The 24,361-nt window shown below is 42.8% G+C and overlaps 1 protein-coding gene across 2 annotated transcripts in view; it reads left to right on the top strand.

The window, feature by feature from the left end:
* The window catches only part of LOC115139747 (netrin-G2), a 58,116-nt gene that overhangs the window by 14,622 nt on the left and 19,133 nt on the right, over positions 1 to 24,361 (top strand). The window contains exons 3-5 of one of the 2 annotated variants that reach the window (XM_029677482.2): positions 13,545 to 13,717; positions 15,273 to 15,296; positions 15,804 to 15,905. In XM_029677482.2, the coding sequence (XP_029533342.1) occupies positions 13,545 to 13,717; positions 15,273 to 15,296; positions 15,804 to 15,905 (299 nt within the window). The remainder of the gene's footprint in view (positions 1 to 13,544; positions 13,718 to 15,272; positions 15,297 to 15,803; positions 15,906 to 24,361) is intronic. The other variant, XM_029677481.2, reaches the window with a different exon arrangement.

Genomic DNA, 24,361 nt, shown 5'->3' with positions numbered 1-24,361 from the left:
GCCCACGCTACGTATATCTATATTGGTCCTCTAATAGTAGTAAAGGACTAGTGCACTACTTTTGTGAAAAATATTTTCAACAAATAATAATATATATTTGTATTAATATGTGACCGACCACCTCGATTCGGTATTATGTAGCAACATTTGAAATGGTGTTTTTATCATTGGATAAAAGTAGAGACTCAGTGCTAGAAAATGGTATATCATACACTGCAGTTGAGGAACAATGGGAAAGTAATTCTGCTTTGAAAGATGATAAATGTGCAAACCCCACTTTTGAGAAAATGGGCCTTGAATGTTTTGGTACACCTACTGGAGAGCTCTTTGTCTACTCCCATCTCTTTAAGCATTCACATGTGAGGCCATGTGGTAAACATATGCTATATCAAATCAAATCTAGGTTTATTTGTCACATGCACAGGATACATAAGGTGTAAATGGTACGGTGAAGTGGTTGCATTATTAGATGACACTTACGCGACACATCGATGGGTCATGTGAAGGAAATGCTATAACCACCCCCCCCAGCCACATCTAGCTTAGTGGATGGGTCACTATTGTCCAGCCGAAGTGGAATCTTTTTGTTTAGACATGTAGCTAGCTAGTTAAACAATGAACTGGAACAATCTCAACTCATACTACTACCAATACAAACATTGTCATATCTGTAGGTAGCTAAAGCTAACAAACTATGTTCAATGTTAGCTAGCTAACATTAGGCTATAACTAGCAATGCAAATGGATTTCTGATTAGAATAATATTTCTACACAGATCATACATGTAACGTTAGTGAGCCAGAAAGCTAGCATTTTCTAGCTAACAAACAGTACGCTTTAACATTAAATAAAAAAGAACAACTTTCTGACAAAATTAGAAACGTATCTCAAAGTGTAGCGAGACTCATACTCATATACAGTGGGGCAAAAAAGTATTTAGTCAGCCACCAATTGTGCAAGTTCTCCCACTTAAAAAGTAGAGAAAGGCCTGTAATTTTCATCATAGGTACACTTCAACGATGACAGACAAAATGAGGGGAAAAAATCCAGAAAATCACATTGTAGGATTTTCTATGAATTTATTTGCAAATTATGGTGTAGTAATGTAGTAGTAGTAATAGTAGTAATGTAAGTACATTATTTACCTTCAGAGGTGAATGTATCAAGCCAGTTGTTGTGATAAGTGTTTTATTGTTGTGCACTGTCCTCAAACAATAGCATGGTATTTTTTGTATTGTAATAGCTACTGTAAATTGGACACTGCAGTTAGATTAACAATAATTTAAGCTTTCTGCCCATATTAAACATGTCTATGTCCCAGAATTGGCTGTTGCTTACAACATCGTTCTAGTCACATGATTGCATATTGAGCAACTACTGTCCCGGTTTAGGGACACCAATCCCATAGAGGTAAAATATCTGACATTTTTCAAGTACATGTTTTTTTTTTTTGGTGTCCTTCACCTGGCTAAAACGCTTGCTTGCTAGCTAGCCTAACTTCACTTTTATTGGCAATGTTAGCTAGTTAAAATTACATCTAGCTACATACTGAACATACTGGGGCACATTGTATGAATTTATGGTTGGATCAGAATGACCGTTATAATTATTGGCCAGTATGGAAAATGTAGTAAAACCACAAGTCCAAAGCCATCGATGGGGATAATTTAGGAAAGGGACAATTTTGGCTAGCTAGCCACAGGACAACAACGCAACGAGATGCAACAATTAAAGTTGTTTCTGTCAATGATGTATGTGATGTGATTGGAGAGAATCCAAATCCAAACTGGCTTGCCTTTTTTTTTGGTGCGCCAGGACAATTCACAGTTGAGCTCACTCAATTTAGCTCAACGCTGATTGGCTATTATTTTATACTTTTTTATCAAGGGAGGCCAAATGCTCGCTGGCTTCCTTCCCTTGCATTCAATACTATGGGTGGCAACAATGTCATACTCTTTTTGACCAGACGTCATCAGATCGATGGCCTACACATACAGAGACGAGGGGCGTTGTTTTGCTCGCTCAGATGCTTTCTCCGGTGAGATACATTCAGGCTCTTTAGAATTGATGGAAATTATGAAAAGCCGAGAGACAAAAGATACATTATTTTATATGTTTCTCTTTTTTCCTTGAGGATTTTTTTGGGGAAGCCTGGCTTCCCTTGGCATCCATGAATACTTGCCACTGAAAATCCCTACTTGTGGTCTTCTTAAATTAACATGGTTTTTCCATTATGTGTGGAGCACAATACCACAGGGGAGTTTACAAAGGAGGAACTCCCTCAAACTTGTATTCCATGATTCACATAATTGCTGTGTAGATATCGATAATAGGCATAAGTGATATATATATCGCCAATAGGCTACACCACTGCTGTCATCCTTATCTCCGAACCAGCTCCAAGCATTTATTCAAATTGGTCATATAATCTTTGATGCCGACAGCAGTCGCACCATTGGAAGATGTAGCTTGCACTGTAGCCTACAAAAAACCTATTCCTGCTCTTTTCCACAATACATCAAACGCATTTGATGTGTCATCATAGCGGTCTCTGGCTTGTGGTCAGAATCTAAGTTGAAATAATAGGACTAGATCGAATCAACCCTTGAATGCACTTGAAATAAAGTTTCATTTGATTTAGTCCTATTTCTTTAACAGATCTTTTGTTGAGATGGCGACTTGAATCCAATATATTAATGATTAACTTGAAGATTACATTTGAAATCAACCAAAGCTTGTATCCCTGAGGCTATTTTATTTTAGTCTATTTTAGTTGAACCTTGGGTTGAATTAAAACAATAGCTGTTGATGACTTTGCAAATGCTATATAGGCTAAATATTGATGATATATGACTTATAAAGTATGGTCACATCTGAATTTGCTCTCTTAAACGTAGCCTTCGGAATGAGTTCGATAGCAACGGTGAATATTTTTTGTGAATAATAATTTCTCAATAATCATTCTCATGGTAGCATATTGGTAGCAGTCAGTGACAAATATGAAAACTAAGCAAGGCTGAGCTTGGTTAAAAACCTGTATGGGAGACCAAAGGGTAGCTGTTGATAGGCCAATTCTCCAGTAGTAGGTGCTACCCAGCCTATTGTTTTGATAGTGGATATAACGTTGTTTCAAAGGAAAAAAATCTACCTATTATATATAAGGTTTATCTATGTTGAAAATTGGTTACCATGATGACATAATCCTGTGGTTGAAATTTCGCCCTCAAAACAACAGTTTACATGATAACATTTTTCAAATCCAATGTACAGTATTGTCCACGTAGATTCCACGTCACAATACGTTGACAAAACACTTTGAAACAATGTTGATTCAACCAGTTTGTGCCAAGTGGGATCCCCTGCCAAACTGTACCTGTATGTTGAAGGTGTCTTTTGAAAAGAGGGAAATGAACAATGTGTCTTGAGGAAATTGCAAGGCATTACTTAGTTAGTACACATACAGTATGTTTGTGTGAGGGATACTGTCGATAGAGCCAAAACCTGGCTGGCATGATGACACCTGTGCACTGCACACACACACACACACACACACACACACACACACACACACACACACACACACACACACACACACACACACACACACACACACACACACACACATATCCCAACACAGTTGCACGGTGTGTAGTAACAGTTTGTGGAATTACGTTGACTCAGCACATGATATTGCTTGTGAACTTTGTTGCTGGTCTTGGTCAATATTATTTTCTTTATCAAGGCACATGCTCTTCTCATTGATCTTTTCCTTAGTATTCTCAACACTTTGTCTTCAGAAATGGACCATTCTAGACAATGTAGCTATGTGAAATGCATTATGTGCATGTTTTTTAAATTGAATTTGAAATAATTTTAAGGTTTGACTGTCTGGTCCCACTGAATGTATAGTACAGTATATCAGCATAGTAGATACTGTATGTTCACAAATGCATCCATTTTTTTCTCTCTCTCTAAAGCCTAGTTTTTCCACCAGTTCTTTTCTCACTGTGTTCCCCTGTAGGGGAGTAGCCTATTGTATGACTGATGATGCTCTGTCCAGGCTTAGGAGGATAACAGAGTTAACCCGTCCATGCTTTCTGCGCTGTTGGTCTCAACTTTGCTTTGGGTTGCAGATGAATTATGAAAATAGAAAACCGCTGCTCGTGGTCTGGTACTCCAACACTTACAGGACAACCCTAATGCAGCTAATGAAATTAACATTTCAGGGGGCTGGAATATGAGTAACTATTGCTGTCATCTCAGGAAGTAAGCTCTGTATGAGTAGAGAACAGCACCCTCCCTTCCTCCTTCCTTCCCACCCTCGCTCTCAACCTCCCTCCCTCACTCCTTCCCTCCCTCGCTCCCTCTCCCCAGTCCCCCTGCTCTGCAGTGTTGTCTATTTCTGTAGGATCCTCATTACCCAATGAGATGAAACAGCCCTTTTAAACTGTAAGCTTCTAGTGTGTCAATTTATTAGAAAAATTGTGATCATTTGACTAGCTTTGCATTGTCACTCAGCAGGTTAGTGCTAATTTTAGGTCTTTTATCGTTATAGTTTACCGTCAAACTCTCTATCCTCCAGGTAGCTCAAGTAAGAGGCAACGCTAAGGGAGGACATCAGGATAAGCTCAGTTTTTATTTGTAGGGTGAAATATTTATACATACATTTACAAGGGCCAAATTGAGGGAGTAAAACATAATTTGAAATGAAGAGCGGTTTGTTTCCCCAATGATGCCAGTATCTTCAAAGGTTACTGGGCGGGCAATTTGTCTCTGAGGAAAGAGCTGGGATATCTGGGTTTTATGCAGCAACGTTTGCGGGGATGGGATATTTAAAAGGCTGCTGAGTGTGGGATCCTCCTTGTATGCTAACAGCACCTCAGGCGTAAATATTGTGTCAGCCTGCATGGATCCCATGCCTCCAGGGTCCCAAACAAAAATGGGGTGTCCTTGCCAGGCAAACAGAATATTTCAGCAGCACGATGTCCCTCATCAAATTTTCATCTGCCCATTTCAATGATGAGGCAGACTCATTTTTGGTGCAGCTCCATCACAGTAGGAGAACTGTGGTCAGCCAACCTGTCCATCCATCCTTTAATGAACAAGAGCATATGGTTCATTATCATTACTATCACCCTTAATGCCAGGAAGTACTGTATAGCTCAAAGCTGTGATAGGCCTCATACTGAACCCGGTAAGGTTGTGGTCCGGTAAGGCCATCAGCTTCTATCTCAAGGCCATCAGACTGTTAAATAGCCATCACTAGCCGGCTACCATCCGGTTACTCAACCCTGCACCTTAGAGGCTGCTGCCCTATATACATAGACATGGAACACTGGTCACTTTAATAATGTTTACATAATGCTTTACTCATCTCATATGTATATACTGTTTTTTTATTCTATTGTATTTTAGTCAATTCCACGCCGACATTGCTCGTCTTAATATTTCTCTTTTTCTTAATTCCATTATTTTCCTTTTATATTTGTGTGAATTGTTAGATACTACTGCACTGTTGGATACTACTGCACTGTTGGCGCTAGGAACCCAAGCATTTCGGCCCTCAATAACATCTGCTGAATATGTGTATGTGACCAATCAAAGGTGGTTTGATTGGATGTGTCTGACTCGGGCATACAGATGTTCTGCGTGTTCTTGTGTCACATAGGCGGCAGGTAGCCTAGTGGTCAAGAGTGTTGAGCTCGTAACTGAAAGGTTGCTGGTTCGAATCTCTGAGCCAACTGGGTTCAGAGACTGCGTGTCATATCAAAACGATAATAATTTCTTTGTCACATTACTCTTCATTTACTGTAGATAGAAATAGTACAGATTCCACATTGTGTTTTTACGGGAGTAGTGAAATGGATTCAGTCCCTAACGGTCCCTGCTGTGGACAGTTGCGCTGCAGGTGTTTTTACAACATTCTGGTCATAATTGGCAGAAACCCCCCCACAGAGCCTCAACCCACGGAGCCCACAAATGAATTATGCAAAAGGAGCCTTTTATTTTCCCAGTGTCCTTTAACTATTTTGATGTGCTCAGAGAAATTTGAAAGCCAACTCCCTTTCTACAGCTCCACTTTGTCTACACTTCTCACTTACACTAATGTGTCTATATCTCTGCCTATCTGCATACCCCTTCGGGAAAAGGAGCTGCGCTTCGCATTTGACTTCCACCCTTGTTCGTTGGGAGTGCAGGGGAAGGTGTTTTTTTTTTTGTGTTTTTTTTCAAGCATCCTGTGTAAATAATTTACAGGAGCTGTCCATGCCAAAGCTTTCAAGGTCATTTGAAATTGGTAGTTAAAGAGCCAGCCGCGTGAAGGGCTGCTGCTCCCCTCATGGGGTAGTGCTCCATGGGCCGTTCTGGTGCTCCAGGAGGGGGGGGCAAAGGTGGAAAATGTTGAAAAAAGGTCTCCTGTAGCTGTCTCTGAGTTGGTTGGGGATCCAGTGCTCTCGCGGGTATTGGAGGGAAACAGCAGGGTTTTTATTTTCTCCTCATATCATAAGTTCCTCAGAGCACAGTGAAAGAGAATCGAGAGAAATGGCAAAAAGCATGTGAAGCAATGAACTCTGTGTGACTGCATCTGCTGTCAAGGGGCTAGCAGCAGTCTGGAGCTGCAGTACCTCAGAACCCCTATAGGAATGTATAGTAGATATAGGGAAAGGGAAGGGGCTGTTAGTGAGGTGAAATGGTACCTCCATTGGAGAGCTGTTGTGTGAACCCTGAGTAGCTTTATCATTAGCGGAGGTCAGAACTCGTCTGGTCCCAGTCACGGATCAGGACCAAACAGAAAAGGATGTTTGAAGCCAATTACACATGTTTGGCTCTTCGACGCCTATGGAGACAACCTGTACACCTGCAAACCAATATCAGGAGCCATACAATGTTGCTCCTAGACTACCAATACAGGCCTACAGAATGAAGTCATGTTATTTTTTTTGACCCTCTCTGATTCATTGATAATCCCAATAGTCAGGTGAAGCCCACTCTATAACTGCATCATGGTGGTTATGAGCCTAATTGTCCCAGCTGAGTAGTAGGTCAGAAACAGTCATTGTTTTCTTGGTTGAAAAAGAAGAAGTGAGTCTTAACAGCTGTAATAATGACAGATGTGGCCCCCTCTGTGCAGGAGGGTACCACGCAGGGCACCATTTGTCCCCGTCTCCTCTCCATCCATTCTTATTTGGGACTAAGCTAGTCATCATGAGTCACTGGCAGTGAGCGCCCAGCAAATGAAAATAAATAGTGGTGGATTCTCACGAGAGAAGTTGAGGAAATAAATAAAGCTTCCATTAACTGCAGCTCCCAGCTGTAAGTGAGCAGAGCATGCCACTCTACACCAGCCTTTTATCTGTCTATCCACATTTGTTTAGCGCTTGCTGTTATTTACTCACCTAAATGCTGCATTTCTCATCTCCAGCAGATGCAAGCTTTTTTTTTGTTTATATCGTCTGGCTCGCCAACGCTAATAAACATTCAGCTATTTATAGGCCGTGATTATGTCATTATATTCGGCGGATTAAAAAACAGTATTGTTCAAGTCTTCCTGTGTTTGCAATTGCAACTGACTTAATACGTAACGTCTCCTCCAGTCAACCTGTCCTGTGCGTGGTAATCGTAGTGTGTCCGAGCCATATGTAGAATGTACGGTACTGCTCCTTCTTCCACTCCAGATGGCCGGATGGGGGTTTGATGCTGGCCCAATAGCAGGGCTTGGCTGGCCTGTAACATGAGCTCATGAGCCCAGACAGTGGGGGGTTTTGCCCTGCAGCAACCGGATATAGCTGCCCTGGTTCTGGGACGGAAGGAGGGCATTTTCCTCCGAGAGCATACTAGTGAGGCTCCATCCACACTCATAAGGGGGACAGAAATTGACAACAGTGCAATTTCCGCACACTGATTTTGCTCTTGAAAATCTAACATGGTCTCAGTAATGAATGACTCACTATGGATAGATGGTCTATGAGTGTGTGTGTGTGTGTGGGGGTGCGTATGTGTGTGTCTGACTTTGTGTGTGTCTGTGACACCCACTGCGTGAAGGCAGGATACTTCCTGAATGTAGAGCGCAGTGTGAACAGAGCCATTAATATACAGTATATTCTCTTTTCCGCAGCCACCCCCATGCTTCAGTGACTTATAGGCTTTGAAGGCCTTAAAGGAAAAGAGGAAAACAGTGTTTTTAGTCAAAGATAGAGCCACCTTGTCCATATTGTCCTTTACAGTATAACAGATGATTCCTTGGCTCGCTCCCCTTTTTTAATCAAGGGGCTTTACTGTCCACTTTGCACTTTTTGTGAGGCATCAATAATTTAGAATATTCACTGTGATGCATACCAATCTGCCTACTAGTGTGTGTGCGCATTGCATAGTGTTTCACATCCCATAACTAAGCACATTTAGAATATGCCAGTAGGCATTTATTCTGCCATCAGACAAGACAGGTCTCTTTTGCATCCGATTTCTTTTGTTTAGAGTGCCCTTTCTCCTGGAAGCGCTACAGTCAGGGATAGGGCTTGGGTCGGGTCTGTGTCATTAAATATGCAACAGTGGCTTTCTTACAGAAATGGGGGACCTGCCAGTGGATGCAAATACCCTGTACATTTAACATGTTCGACGTTCATGCATTATTTGTAAGCATAAATGGTGGAGGAGGATGGAAAATGTTCCTGTGAATGCTGGAAATAGCTCGGGAAGGACTCCTGTATTCGGTTCAGACATCTGTGGTGGCTTCAACATGAAATGTTTCGAGCTGTCTTTCTGAAATAGTTGGCAAGGAAGTTCTATGAGCATGTTAAAGGTTCAATGCAGCCATTTAAAAAAAATCTCATTATCAAATAATTTCTGCTTAACAATGCTAGCACAGATTGGAATATGTTCTGTGATTAATCTGACGGCATTGAGGAGTTAAGCACATTAGTCACCAGCTTCATTAATAAGTGCATCAACGACATTGTCCGAACTGTGACCGTACGTACATATCCCAACCAGAAGTCATGGATTACAGGCAACATCTGCACTGAGCTAAGGCTAGAGCTGCCAATTTCAAGGAATGGGACACTAATCCGGATGTTTATTTAAGAAATTGCGCTACGCCCTCCGACGAACCATCAAACAGGCAAAGTGTCAATACATGTCTAAGACCGAATCCTACTATACTGGCTCGGATGCTCGTCGAATGAGGTAGGGCCTGCAAACTGTCACAGATTACAAAGGGAAACCCAGCAACGAGCTGCCCAGTGAAGCACCAGCTGTTCCGGATGACTGTAATCAAGCTCTCCGTAGCCAATGTGAGTAAGACCTTTTAAACAGGTTAACATTCACAAAGCCGCAGGGCCAGATGGATTACCAGGACGTGTACTCAGAGCATGCACTGACCAGCTGGCAAGTGTCTTCACTGACATGTTTAACCTCTCCCGACCCAGTCTGTAAAACCTACATGTTTCAAGTAGACCACCATAGTCCCTGTGCCCTATAACGCCAAGGTAACCTGTCTAAATGATTATCGCCCCGTATCACTCACATCTGTAGCCATGAAGTGCTTTGAAAGGCTGGTTCAACACCACAGTACCCTCAAAGCTCATCACTAAGCTAAGGATCCTGGGACTAAACACCTCCCTCTGCAACTGGATCCTGGACTTCCTGACGGGCCACCCCAGGTGGTGAGGATAAGCAACAACACATTCACCACGCTAACCCGCAACACGAGGTGCGTGCTGAGTCCCCTCCTGTACTCCCTGTACACCCACGACTTTGAGGCCGCATGCGGCTCCAACAACACTATTAAGTTTGCAGACAACACGACGGTGGTAGGCCGGATCACCAACAACGCTGAGACAGCCTATAGGAAGGAGATCAGACACCTGGCAGTGTGGTGCCAGGAAAACAACCTCTCCCTCAACGTCAGCAAGACAAAGGAGCTGATCGTGGACAACAGGAAACGGAGGGCTGAGCACACCCCCATTCAACGAGACAGGGCTGTAGTTGAGCGGGTTGAGAGCTTCAAGTTCCTTAGTGTCCACATCACTAAGGACCTATCATGGTCCAAACACACCAACACAGTCATGAAGAGGGCAATGCCTCTTCCCCCTCAGGAGGCTGAAAAGATTTGGCATGGGCCCTCAAATTCTCAAAAAAGTTCTATAGTTGCACCATTGAGAGCATCTTGACTGGCTGCATCACCGCTTGGTATGGCAACTTCTTGGCATCCGACTGTAAGGCACTACAGAGGGTAGTACGTACCGCCCAGTACATCACTGGGGCCGAGCTCCCTGCCACCCAGGACCTCTATTCCAGGCTGTATCAGAGGAAGGCCCTAAAAATGGTCTAAGACTCCACTTACCCAAGTCATAGACTGCTCTCTCTGTTACCGCACTGAAGCGCCATGTCTGGGGTCAAAAGACTCCTGAACAGCTTCTACCCCCAAGCCATAAAACTGCTGAACAGTTAATGGAATGGTTACCTGGACAAATGGTTAATTAAAATTTAAAATTTAAAAATTAAAACACTATCCTGCACTGGCTCTATGCACACTCACTGGACTCTACCCACACACTCACACATACTACACTGTCACTCTAACACACACATACACATACTGTACACACACGCACACACACTACATATGCTCACACACACACACATATTGACGCCACACACTCACGCAGACACACTTTCACACTCTTTCACACCCTTCACATACGCTGCTGCTACTCTGTTTATTATCTATCCTGATTGCCTAGTCACTTTTTACCCCTGCCTAAGGTACATGTACATACAGTGAATTCGGAAAGTATTCAGACCCCTTCACCTTTTTCACATTTTGTTACATAACAGCCTAATTCTAAAAATAGATTAAAAAAAAATTTCTCATCAATGTACACACAATAACCCATAATGACAAAACAAACCAAAAACATTTTTAGAAATGTTTGCAAATGTATTAAAAATAAAAAACAGAAATGCTTTATTTACATAAGATTCAGACCCTTTGCTATGAGAATCGAAATTGAGTTCAGGTGCATCCTGTTCCCATTGATTATCCTTGAGATGTTTCTACAACTTGATTGAAGTCTTCCTGTGGTAAATTCAATTGATTGGACATCCACTCACCTGTCTTCATAAGATCCCACAGTTGACAGTGTATGTCAGAGCAAAAACCAAGCCATGAGGTCGAAGGAATTGTCCGTAGAGCTCCAGGACCGGATTATGTTAAGGCACAGATTTGGGGAAGGGTCTCAAAAAAAGTCTGCAGCATTGAAGGTCCCCAAGAACTAAATGTCCTCCATCAGTCTTAAATGGAAGGAGTTTGTAACCACCAAGACTCTTCCTAGAGCTGGACAACCATCTCTGCAGCACTCAACCATTCAGGCCTTTACGGTAGAGTGGCCAGATGGAAGCCACTCCTCAGTAAAAGGCACATGACAGCCCGCTTGGAGTATGCCAAAAGCACCTAAAGGACCATGAGAAACAAGATTCTGTGGTCTGATAAAACCAAAATGCCAAGCGTCATGCCTGGAGGAAACCAGGCACCGCTCATCTCCTGGCCAATACCATCCCTATGGTGAAGCATGGTGGTGGCAGCATCATGCTGTGGGGATGTTTTTTGGCGGTAGGGACTGGGAGAATAGTCCGGATCAGGGAAGAGATTAAAGGAGCAAAATACAGCGAGATCCTTGATAAAAAGCTACTCCAGAGCGCTCAGGACCTCAGTCTGGGGAGAAGGTTCACCTTTCAACAGGACAACGACCCTAAGCACACAGCCAAGTCTCTGAATTTCCTTGAGTGGCCCAGCCAGAGCCCGGACTTGAACCTGATCGAACATCTCTGGAGAGACCTGAAAATAGCTGTGCAGCAACATCTATCCTGACAGCGCTTGAGAGGATCTGCAGAGAACAATGGGAGAAACTCCCCAAATACAGGTGTGCCAAGCTTGTAGCGTCATACCCAAGAAGACTTGAGGCTGTAATCGCTGCCAAAGGTGCTTCAACAAAGTACTGAGTAATGGGTCTGAATACTTCTTCTGACTTTCTGATTCTTTCTGACTTTTTAACTCTGGGAAAGGGCTCATAAGTAAGCATTTCACAATAAAGTCTACAGCTGTTGTATTCGGTGCATGTGCCAAAACTTGATTTGATGAAGTACCTTCCTGTGATTGTTCTCAATTAAAAGGGTCACAAAGAAAATCACGTTTTTGACTGCACTGGACCTTTAAGGAGTGAATAAAATGATCTTTGTGCAAAGAGGTTTGGTGGAAGATGATTGCTAACTGCCCAAAGAGTACTGTAATTGATTAATAGTTGGGCTAAAGTGGAGGATCCAGTGATAAGCTGGAGAGCCGTGGGTTTTCCCAGCAAGGGCACTGAGACGAAGTGGGCCACTGATTAATTTGTCATGAAGAGGTGCTTGATGGGAGTTCTGTCTCCAGGAGCACTGGGATGAAAAAGCCCCGTGATTGTCGCCAAGTTTTTAATTATGGCTTAAAGGTCTTGAGAGGGTGGAAGAAACTCCAACTGTTTCCAAGGGGGCTTTTGAAAACAGACTTAATTAAAGTCAATGGGATTGGAATGAAACCGGGCTCTGTCTGTCAATTATCCTCCTCAGTGTGTTGGGTAGGAAATGAGAGAGAGCCACATCCTCATATTATCCCCTTTTGTATCTATCTTTACCAGGATGAGCATATACCTAACCTTTTTAAAGTCAATATTGAAGTCGGTGTGATGAGATATCCACTGGTTAAAACACACCTGAGAAAGTGATAGCCTACTGTACATCGTTATGGTATCAGAGTGTCACTATTTGGATAATTCCCCTTTGATTCAATTGAATTTTCCCTCATAATTGAGAGGAGAGGAGGAGAGGAGACATTCTTTTGGAGATGTGGAGGTCCATTCTATGAATATTTCATGCAAATGGAGGGTGGGTGGCTCACCAGAGTGGAACACAGGGTATTGGAAGTCACTCCCTCATTTGATTAGGGAGATTGTTATTCAAATGTCACCATTTCCATACTAACCTGCCTGCCACCTCTCTCGCCACCTCAATCCTACCCCCTTGAAAAAAATCATTTAGATGTACATGGCCAGGTAATTTCTCGAGATTGGGAAGTGTTGGTTGATCGGGGAGTGTACATTTTCTTATCTATTTATTTGATTCTGTTTCCCTGAAAGATTTTGTCTCTTGCCATTCTAAAACATGCAAATATGTCCTGCAGATATTGAATCACGAACTTCAACGTTTTATCGCTTGTGCTTTAACAATGTAATTTAAATCTTACTCTTTCACCTTACTACTGTATTTAAGACCCCTAATTATCCAGGTAAGCAATTTATCAAGCAATATCTTGATTGATAACTACCTGCTCATTTCTACTGTACATAGGGGGCATAAGCATTGATTGGCTGGTCTACAGTAATGTCAATTCCCACAAGGTATACATGATCATGCATGATTAGCATAGCAGTTGTTCAAATTCAAGCGAGGCATAACCGTGACATGTTGTGGACTGACATTGATTATACCTCTCTCCCCCACCTAACTTGCCATAGGTGTAAGTGTAACCTCCATGCTGGCCAGTGCACCTTTCGGGAGGGAAGCCTGCAGTGTGACTGTGAACACAATACGACGGGCCAAGACTGCACTCGCTGTGAGAGGGGCTTCAAAGCCAAGTCATGGAAACCTGGATCGTACCTACCCACCCCCAACGGATCCCCCAATACCTGTACGTAACCTACAATATAGCTACTAGGGATTAACATGGGTAACCGGGATCCCGGGACTGTCCCGTGAACACTCTTCACATTTCCTGAAAAAATTCAATGACAAGACCCGGGAAATGACATCTTCCCCCAATACCGGCACTAATGCACAACATGCGCAGGATCAGATTAGTAAAAACATTTATAGCACATTATCCAAACAGGTTGTCACATGGAAGCCTTTAGCCTAGCTTATTTACTTCACACGAAGTCGCCATAAATTCAAAGCGCACGCACAATTGACACTGCCGGACTGCACACACGACCCGAATGCAGTTAATACACCTGACAGGAAACCCGTACAGTAGGTTTAGTCTATAAAAGAATGTGTGCCTTTATTATTATTATTATTATTATTATTATTGTGAATATTCTGATAGTCACAAATGTGATGGGCCTATGCACAATTCCCTGCATAAGGCATCTCTGCTACTGACATTACGTTTGTTAACAATGCAGAGAGGCACGAGGGAAAATTCCCTCTTCTCCTGTCCTAGAGCCTAGGCTATTTTCCTAGCCAGTCCCACTCCTGTTGTGCATGAAAATGCACTGGGAATCTAAGATAAAGTAACTATCATTAGGAAATATCGGTGTAATTTGCTCTGAAACCTTTACATAGTGGCAGAGCCAAGCCGACAAGGTGGCGCGGGCGCTTTAAATTGGCACTTCTAAATAAAAAATGTTGGCGGTATTTCGAGGGATAGATATGAATTATTCCCGGTATTGAAACTTGGTAGATTTTCGGGGAAATATTCATCCCTAGTAGCTACTGTATAGACTTCCAACATGATACCATCCATACCAGGCACATACTAGATGGATTAAGTAATGGTTGAAGAGGAATTTGGGTCATCTGCTCTACACAGCCACAGAGGGGAGCAGCTGAAGCTGTCACATTTCAAAGGAGAGATGTCAGCAAGTTTGAGGAATCGTACAGATGTACACATATACATATGCAGAAGCACCCTATGCTATACTCGCAAACTACAGAGGGAATGGGGGGCCTGCTGCTTCCAACGGCATCGAAAACCTCCAGCTCTCTTTTTTCCCCCAGACGTATTCATAAAAACACTGTAATTCTCAAAGATAACTGAGTAAACCTCAAGTACCTCTCTCTCTCTCTCTCTCTCTCTCTCTCTCTCTCTCTCTCTCTCTCTCTCTCTCTCTCTCTCTCTGTGTCTGTCTGTCTGTCTGTCTGTCTGTCTGTCTGTCTGTCTGTCTGTCTGTCTGTCTGTCTGTCTGTCTGTCTGTCTGTCTGTCTCTCTGTCTCTCTCTCTGTCTCTCTCTCTGTCTCTCTCTCTCTCTGTCTCTCTCTGTCTGTCTGTCTGTCTGTCTGTCTGTCTGTCTGTCTGTCTGTCTGTCTGTCTGTCTGTCTGTCTGTCTGTCTGTCTGTCTGTCTGTCTGTCTGTCTGTCTGTCTGTCTGTCTGTCTGTCTGTCTGTCTCTGTCTCTCTGTCTCTCTCTCTGTCTCTCTCTCTCTCTCTCTGTCTCTCTCTCTCTCTCTCTCTCTCTCTCTCAGGTGATGCTGCTGGGACTCTTGGCAGTAAGTAAAGTCCTAATCAAACAGGGTAGAGCTTGTTGTCGCTTATTATTATTTTTTATTCTCTGTTCATATGCTATCCTTCTTTTGTCTTACTTATAGCACACTATCTTCTATAATGTGTCCCTCCCCTCTGATGTTGTGGCGGGTCCCTTCATTCTAATCACAACGATCCCACTCACAAATCCCATTTTTCCACAGTTGTATATCCCTTACTGCTGGTCTTTAACTTAAAAGGGGGAGGGGATTTAAAGTGTGCGGATGAGGGCTAATCCAGGGACATGATGTGAGAGGGATTGTGAGTGTATACACCAGAGTCTCTCATAGGGATTCTTTGCAGACCTATAGGAGATACTGTACTGCTACAGCTGTGGTGAAGTAACCATATTGTTTTGGGAGATGGCCAAAGGATGATTTCATGGTATATCCACGATCAGCATTTTCCCATGTTAGTGCATCTGATATCATTTGACTGTTTTTCTCTACCTTCTTGGTGTGGTGCCCTCTCAGCACCCACAACAGTCCAGACTCCGCCAACAACCACACCTGCGTTGGCGACTACCACCAAGCCACCCACAGACCAACTGCCCACAATTACCACTATTATGGCAGGTGGGAAAGCAACTACGGTTGTAGTTTCTGACGGCCAGGCAGAGTGCCTGTCTAAAAGGAACACCGTCTGTGTCTGAAATGGCAGCGTATTGCCTATATTCAGTATATTTCCTATATAGTGCGCTACTACAGAGCCCTATGGGCCCTGGTCAAAAGTAGCGCACTACATGGAATAAAGTGCAATCGGACGCAGCCATAGTCTGAGGGCTCATCAACCTCCTGCTTCCTATTGACTTTTAAACCAGAGTACACTTACTAAAGCAGTACATACAGTAGAATGTGTCCCTGGTGCATTCCTGATGACCAGGAAATGTGTTGTCCTGCACAGCTGAAAGGGAAGGCAAGGCTATAATGTTGATGAAGCACAAAGGCAATGGAAGACAGGAGTTGATGAGTCTTTGTCTCGGTTAGCTTGGTCATTTAGCATGTCGTAAAGTGGCTGGTTGAGTATGTGTGTTATATACTGTAGCTCACATACGTTTTTTTACCAACCGCCCTACAGTTTGTGATGTATTGCATGTTAGAAAGAATATAACATATCTGCATTTGTGTTATCAGATAAGTAACAATATTGTTTTTTGTAGTAAACAGTCGCTTCGTGTGTGTGTGTGTGTGTGTGTATGTGTGTCTGTGAGAGACTTTTTGGCAACTAGGTTGTACTTTCACTAGATATCCTTCACTTATTATACTTCCATGGAATCTCCCATAATGTCAGGCTGGACAGAGAGTCTCCCATGGCCCAGTGATTTCTGACCTGTGTGTGTGTATGTGTGTGTGTGTGTGTGTGTGTGTGTGTGTGTGTGTGTGTGTGTGTGTGTGTGTGTGTGTGTGTGTGTGTGTGTGGTTCAGCAGAGTGGAACCCCCCCATGTCTCTGTCTCTACTGCTGTGACATGACACAGTCCTATAGGCTCTGCGAGTGTGTGTTCCCTGTTAGTAGGGACTTCAAAACCTCCATAGTAACAAATGTCATTTTCGAATGCAAATAAAGTGCCCTTAGAAAGTATCACACCCCATGACCTTTTGCACATTCTGTTGTGTTACAGCCTGAAATTGAAATGGATTAAAAATGAGATTTTGTGTCACTGGTCTACACACAATATCTCATAATGTCAAAGTGGATTTATGTTTTTAGACATTTTTGTTTTGTTTTTATTAATTAAAAATTAAAAGCTGAAATGTCTTGAGTCAGTAAATATTCAACCACTTTGTTATGACAAGCTGAAATATTAGTGTTTAACATGATTTTTGCATGACCGCCTCATCTCTTATTTTTCTCTTTTTTTGTTGTAAATTTTACTTATGGGCTTAAAAACTAAATATACACATGCAAACGACAACATACAGATGCACAGAAACATCCACAACATCACCCCTGCCCACCTGCTCACACCCCCATCTCCAGCGCCCATATCATTCTCCACCACATGGCCTCAAACTGCACCCTTTTGTTCCTCTCCATAGCCCACGCACTTTCAACATTTAGATAATAAAGCATTTGACCTTTCCATTGTGTTAACGATGGAGGATTGGTTGATTTAGTGTTTATAAGTACGTATATGTTTTTTCAATATGATTGGGAGAAGAGTTTCGTCCAACCCATCGGGTATCTCACTGCACTCTCATATGCCATGTCTTTAAATATGTAGACAGATCGATTATAAAGTATATTTACATTGCAATACTTCTCACAGCCAACTTTCTAACTCCGCCCATGACTTTTGGACTTTATAGACTTCCCAGAAGGCATGTATTATTGAGTCATTGTTAGTTTTACACTTAAGACATGACTCTGCCGTTGTGCTGTAGAATTTGGGAATTCTGTCTCATTTAATAAATTCTATACATTAGTTTACAGTGCATTCGGAAAGCATTCAGACCCCTTGACCTTTTCCACATTTTGTTACGTTACAGCCTTATTCTAAAATTTATTAAATATATTTTTTTCCTCATTAATCTACACACAATACCCTATAATGACGAAGCAAAAACATGTTTTTAGAAATGTTTGCAAATTTATTTTATAACAAGTCAACTGAAATATTACATTTACATAAGTATTCAGACCCATTACTCAGTACTTTGTTGAAGCACCTTTGGCAGTGATTACAGACTCGAGTCTTCTTGGGTATGACGCTACAAGCTTGGCACACCTGTTTTGGGGGATTTTCTCCCATTCTTCTCTGCAGATCCTCTCAAGCTCTGTCAGGTTGGATGGGGAGTGTTGCTGCACAGCTATTTTCAGGTCTCTCCAAAGATGTTAGATCGGGTTCAAATCCGGGTTCTGTCTGGGCCACTCAAGGACATTCAGAGACTTTTCCCAAAGCCACTCCTGCGTTGTCTTGGCTGCGTGCTTAGGGTTGTTGTCCTGTTGAAAGGTGAACCTTCACCCCAGTCTGAGGTCCTGAGCGCTCTGTACATTGCTCCGTTTATCTTTCCCCTCGATCCTGACTTGTCTCCCAGTCGCTGATGCTGTAAAAGATCCCAACAGCATGATGCTGCCACCACCATGCTTCACCGTAGGGATGGTGCCAGGTTTCCTCCAGACGTGATGCTTGGCATTCAGGCCAAAGAGTTGTTTCTTTTGGTTTCATCCAGATGAGGCGCTTCAGAAGAGGAAGGGGAGGACCATCCTCCTCAGTGAATTTCATAAATGTCCTTGTAAAATATTTTAAAATGTTTTAAACTATACTAAATATATTCACATCACCAAGTACCCGATTTAAAACACTCTATTTTGCAAAGGTCTGCAGTAGCCTCAACATCACTCGGGAAGATAGCACCGTGGTGTCGCCGGAGGACAGCTAGCGTCCGTTCTCCTCTGGGTACATCGACTTCAATACAAAACCTAGGAGGCTCATGGTTCCCACCCCCACTAATAGACTTACACAGTAATTATGACAACTTCCGGAGGATGTCCTCCAGTCTATTAGAGCTCTAGCAGCATCAACTGACATGTTGTCCACCCAATCAAAGAATCAGATAATGAATCTAGTATAAGCATAAGCTACAGCTAGAAACCACTGCAATGTATAAAATGTGGTGAGTAGTTGACTCAAAGAGAGAGAAAGACAATAGTTTAACAGTTTTTAACAAATTAATTTCTTCCAAAATGAAGGCCGAAGCAAAAGAGAAATAGAAAGAGATTATCATTTTTTTTCACTTTCAGTTTCACCTACTTAGCTAGCAAATGCAGCTCGCTAGTTTAGCCTACTGAAACATCCAGCTCAAACAGAGAGATGCTATGTTAGCTAGCTGGCTATGACTTTTCAACACAACACTGGGTCAAGGTAAGCTTTTGGTATCACAAATGTATTGCCACCGGGGCCCACCGGTGTAACTGCATACTGACTATACACAGTAACGTTACTGCTTGATTGTAGCAGGTTTACTAACGCGTTTGTTCTATTAGCTATATTGACTATGACTTTACTTTAGCTAATATGGTGACAACGATGTAGGCTGTTTGGCTTGGAACTGAGGAGTGGCGTCCGTCTGGCCACTCTGCCATAAAGGCCTGATTGGTGGAGTGCTGCAGAGATGGTTGTGCTTCAGAAAGGTTCTCCCATCTCCACATCTCCTAACCCTATCTCTAGAGCTCTGTCAGAGTGACCAACAAGTTCTTGGTCACGTCCCTGACCAAGGTGCTTCTCCTCCGATTGCTCAGTTTGGCCGGGTGGCCAGCTGTAGGAAGAGTCTTTGTGGTTCCAAACTTCTTCCATCTAAGAATGATGGAGGCCACTTTATTATTTGGGACCTTCAATGCTGCAGAAATGTTTTGGTACCCTTCCCCAGATCTGTGCCTCGACACAATCATGTCTCCAAGCTCTACGGACAATTCCTTTGACCTCATGGCTTAGATTTTGCTCTGACATGCACTTTCAACTGTGGGTCCTTATATAGAGAGGTGTGTGCCTTTTCTAAATCATGTCCAATCAATTGAATTTACGACAGGTGGAGTCCAAGTTGTAGAAACATTTCAAGGATGATCAATGTAAACAGAATGAACCTGAATTTCATAGCAATAGGTGTGAATACTTTTTATTTTTGTTTTATTATACTTTGATTTATCTAGGCAAGTCAGTTAAGAACAAATTCTTATTTTCAATGACGGCCTAGGAACAGTGGGTTAACTGCCTTGGTCAGGGGCAGAACGACAGATTTGTACCTTGTCAGCTCGGGGATTCGATCTTGCAACCTTTCGGTTAGTTGTCCAACGCTCTAACCACTAGGCTAGGTATTTATTTTATTATTTTAAAAAATATCGCTGTAAAAATGTCTAGAAACATGTTTTCACTTCGTCATTATGGGTATTGTGTGTAGCTTGATAAGGACAATGTTTTATTTCATTGATTTTTAGAGTAATTTGGAAAAAGTCAACGGATCTGAATACTTTCCGAATGCACATAGCTCTGTACCTGTTTAAGGCACCATTGGCATCATGGTGAAATCTCTGAGCGATTTCCTTCCTCTCCAGCAACTGAGTTAGGACGGTCGCCTGTATCTTCGTAGTGACTGGGTGTATTGATACACCATCCAAAGTGTGATTTAATAACTTCACCATGCTCAAAAGGATATTCAATGTCTGCTTATAGTTTTACCCATCTACCAATAGGTGCCTTTTTTTGCAAAGCATTGGAAAACCTCCCTGGACTTTGTGGTTGAATCAGTGTTTGTAATTCACTGCTTGACTGAGGGACTTTACAGATAATTGTATGTGTGGGGTACAGAGATTAGGTAGTCCTGGAACTTAAGTTTAATGAAGACATTTCGATTTGAAATCTTTTGGACATCAGAGCAATGTTGAGGGAATCCTATTTGAGTCAGACAAGGATGTTCATATGATAGGTAAGAGCTGGTCATGGGTGCACCTCAGCTACGCTCAAGGTCCTAAACAACATCATAAGAACATCATGTCGATAAGAGACATTACTGTGCAGCAGTATTCATCGACCTGGCCAAGGCATTCGACTCTGTCAATCACCACATTCTTATTGGCAGACTCGACAGCCTTGGTTTCTCAAATGATAGCCTTGCCTGGTTTACCAACTACTTCTATGATAGAGTTCAGTGTGTCAAATCGGTAGCCCTATACACTAACCCATACACTACCCACCACCGCGACCTGTACGCTCTCGTTGGTTGGTCCTCGCTTCATACTCGTCGCCAAACCCACTGGCTACAGGTTATCTACAAGTCTCTGCTATGTAAAGCCCCGCCTTATCTCAGTTCACTGGTCACCATAGCAGCACCCACTCGTAGCACGTGCTCCAGCAGGTATATCTCACTGGTCCTCCCCAAAGCCAATTCCTCCTTTGGTCGTCTTTCCTTCCAGTTCTCTGTTGCCAATGACTGGAACGAACTGCAAAAATCTCTGAAGCTGGAGAAACAGTTCTGTATGGTGAAAACACAGACACATAAAACTACTACCCACACCCATAGTGGGAAAACAGGCTGCCTAAGTATGGTTCTCATTCAGAGACAACAATTGCCAGCTGCCTCTGATTGGGAACCATACCAGGCCAAACACATAGAAATAGAAAACAGAACAAAAAACAGAATGCCCACCCCAAACTCACGCCCTGACCAAACTAAAACAGAGACATAAAAAAGGAACTAAGGTCAGGACGTGACAGCACCCCAGTATCTCTACTTGCACATTAATCTTCTGCACATCTACCATTCCAGTGTTAAATTGCTATATTGTAATTACTTCGCCACCATGGCCTATTTATTGCCTTAACTCCATTATCTTACCTCATTTGCACTCACTGTATATATATACTTTTTGTTTTCTTTTGTTCTACAGTATTATTGACTGTATGTTTTGTTTATTCCATGTGTATCTCTGTGTTGTATGTGTCGAATTGCTATGCCTTATCTTGGCCAGGTCGCAGTTGCAAATGAGAACTTGTTCTCAACTAGCCTACCTGGTTAAATAAAGGTAAAATATATATATAAAAAATAAAAAAAGGTCAGATATACAAAACATTGCACTGCATAAAACGTACATTTTTGTCAAATGTATTTTTGTTAGTTATGTTTCAACATTCCCTCCATCTTGTGCCAATATCAGTTCTCTTTAAGTCTTCGTTCCAGTGGTATATACACTGCTCAAAAAAATAAAGGGAACACTAAAATAGCACATCCTAGATCTGAATGAATGAAATATTCTTATTAAATAATTTTTTCTTTACATAGTTGAATGTGCTGACAACAAAATCACACAAAAATGATCAATGGAAATCAAATGTATCAACCCATGGAGGTCTGGATTTGGAGTCACACTCAAAATTAAAGTGGAAAACCACACTACAGGCTGATCCAACTTTGATGTAATGTCCTTAAAACAAGTCAAAATGAGGCTCAGTAGTGTGTGCGGCCTCCACGTGCCTGTAGGACCTCCCCACACGCCTGGGCATGCTCCTGATGAGGTGGCGGATGGTCTCCTGAGGGATCTCCTCCCAGACCTGGACTAAAGCATCCGCCAACTCCTGGGCAGTCTGTGGTGCAACGTGGCGTTGGTGGATGGAGCGAGACATGATGTCCCAGATGTGCTTAATTGGATTCAGGTCTGGGGAATGGGCGGGCCAGTCCATAGCATCAATGCCTTCCTCTTGCAGGAACTGCTGACACACTCCAGCCACATGAGGTCTAGCATTGTCTTGCATTAGGAGGAACCCAGGGCCAACCACACCAGCCTATGGTCTCACAAGGGGTCTGAGGATCTCATCTCGGTACCTAATGGCAGTCAGGCTACCTCTGGCGAGCACATGGAGGGCTGTGCGGCCCCCCAAAGAAATGCCACCCAAGACCATGACTGACCCACCGCCAAACCGGTCAAGCTGGAGGATGTTGCAGGCAGCAGAACGTTCTCCACGGTGTCTCCAGACTGTCACGTCTGTCACATGTGCTCAGTGTGAACCTGCTTTCATCTGTGAAGAGCACAGGGCACCAGTGGCGAATTTGCCAATCTTGGTGTTCTCTGGCAAATGCCAAACGTCCTGCACGGTGTTGGGCTGTAAGCACAACCCCCTCCTGTGGACGTCGGGCCCTCATACCACCCTCATGGAGTCTGTTTCTGACCGTTTGAGCATTTGTGGCCTGCTGGAGGTCATTTTGCAGGGCTCTGGCAGTGCTCCTCCTGCTCCTCCATGAACAAAGGCGGAGGTAAGGGTCCTGTTGCTGGGTTGTTGCCCTCCTACGGCCTCCTCCACGTCTCCTGATGTACTGGCCTGTCTCCTGGTAGCGCCTCCATGCTCTGGACACTACGCTGACAGACACAGCAAACCTTCTTGCCACAGCTCGCATTGATATGCCATCCTGGATGAGCTGCACTACCTGAGCCACTTGTGTGGGTTGTAGACTCCGTCTCCTGCTACCACTAGAGTGAAAGCACCACCAGCATTCAAAAGTGACCAAAACATCAGCCAGGAAGCATAGGAACTGAGAAGTGGTCTATGGTTATCACCTGCAGAACCACTCCTTTATTGGGGGTGTCTTGCTAATTGCCTATAATTTCCACCTGTTGTCTATTCCATTTGCACAACAGCATGACATTTATTGTCAATCAGTGTTGCTTCCTAAGTGGACAGTTTGATTTCACAGAAGTGTGATTGACTTGGAGTTACATTGTGTTGTTTAAGTGTTCCCTTTATTTTTTTGAGCAGTGTATTTTTTTCTAAGAGGTTGTCAGTTGGATAGGCTCTCTGCAAGGTTTTGTATATCTTACCTATCATATGAATAAAAACATGTTTTCCCTTTGTAATTATAGGGTATTGTGTGTAGATGGGTGAGAATATCTATTTTTTTTATCCATTTTGAATTCAGGTTGTAACACAACAAAATGTGGAGTAGGTCGAGGGGTATGAATACTTTCTGAAGGTATTTAAAATTTCAAATTTGTTTTGTTTAGGTCTCTGACAAAGCGAGAAATTATTTGCATCTCATATCCACCAAATGCGTCAAGCAAGCTGTGTTTGTGCTCAGTTTTAGTATGGAAGAGGGGCTGGATACAATCCGTATTCCCAAAATATAGCGGAAGGTCTGCTTTTAGCTGGATTGAAATTTAAAGGCAATGTTTCTGCGTTTGAGGACACAGCATTCATGGTGTGTCTGCTCAATCGGAAATTACCATTACATTTTAATGCGGCTCTTCCTTGATACTTCCACGTTATGGATTGAATCGAGCCCTTAGTTTGTAAGTGCACTTAAATCTAAGGACCATCCCCACAGAAACAGCTTAGGACAGGGTACTGTGAAGTCAGCTACTCTACATAGCAAAAGTGATACACTGTTGTCCACAGTGGAGCACTACAGGGTCGGTTGTCCATTTCGCTGAGATGGGTCTTTATAACGCCATGGGTTCAGTTACCGTTTTAGTCGGAGATTACCTGGCCTATGCTTAAAATATTCATGATAGCTTGAACTATTCTATGGGGATGAAAGGGATGAAATT

The sequence above is a fragment of the Oncorhynchus nerka genome, linkage group LG13, assembly GCF_034236695.1.
Source record: "Oncorhynchus nerka isolate Pitt River linkage group LG13, Oner_Uvic_2.0, whole genome shotgun sequence".
Taxonomy (NCBI): Eukaryota; Metazoa; Chordata; class Actinopteri; order Salmoniformes; family Salmonidae; genus Oncorhynchus; species Oncorhynchus nerka.
The sequence above is the reverse complement of the archived record's forward strand: the minus strand, read 5'-3'. Positions and strand labels throughout refer to the sequence as shown.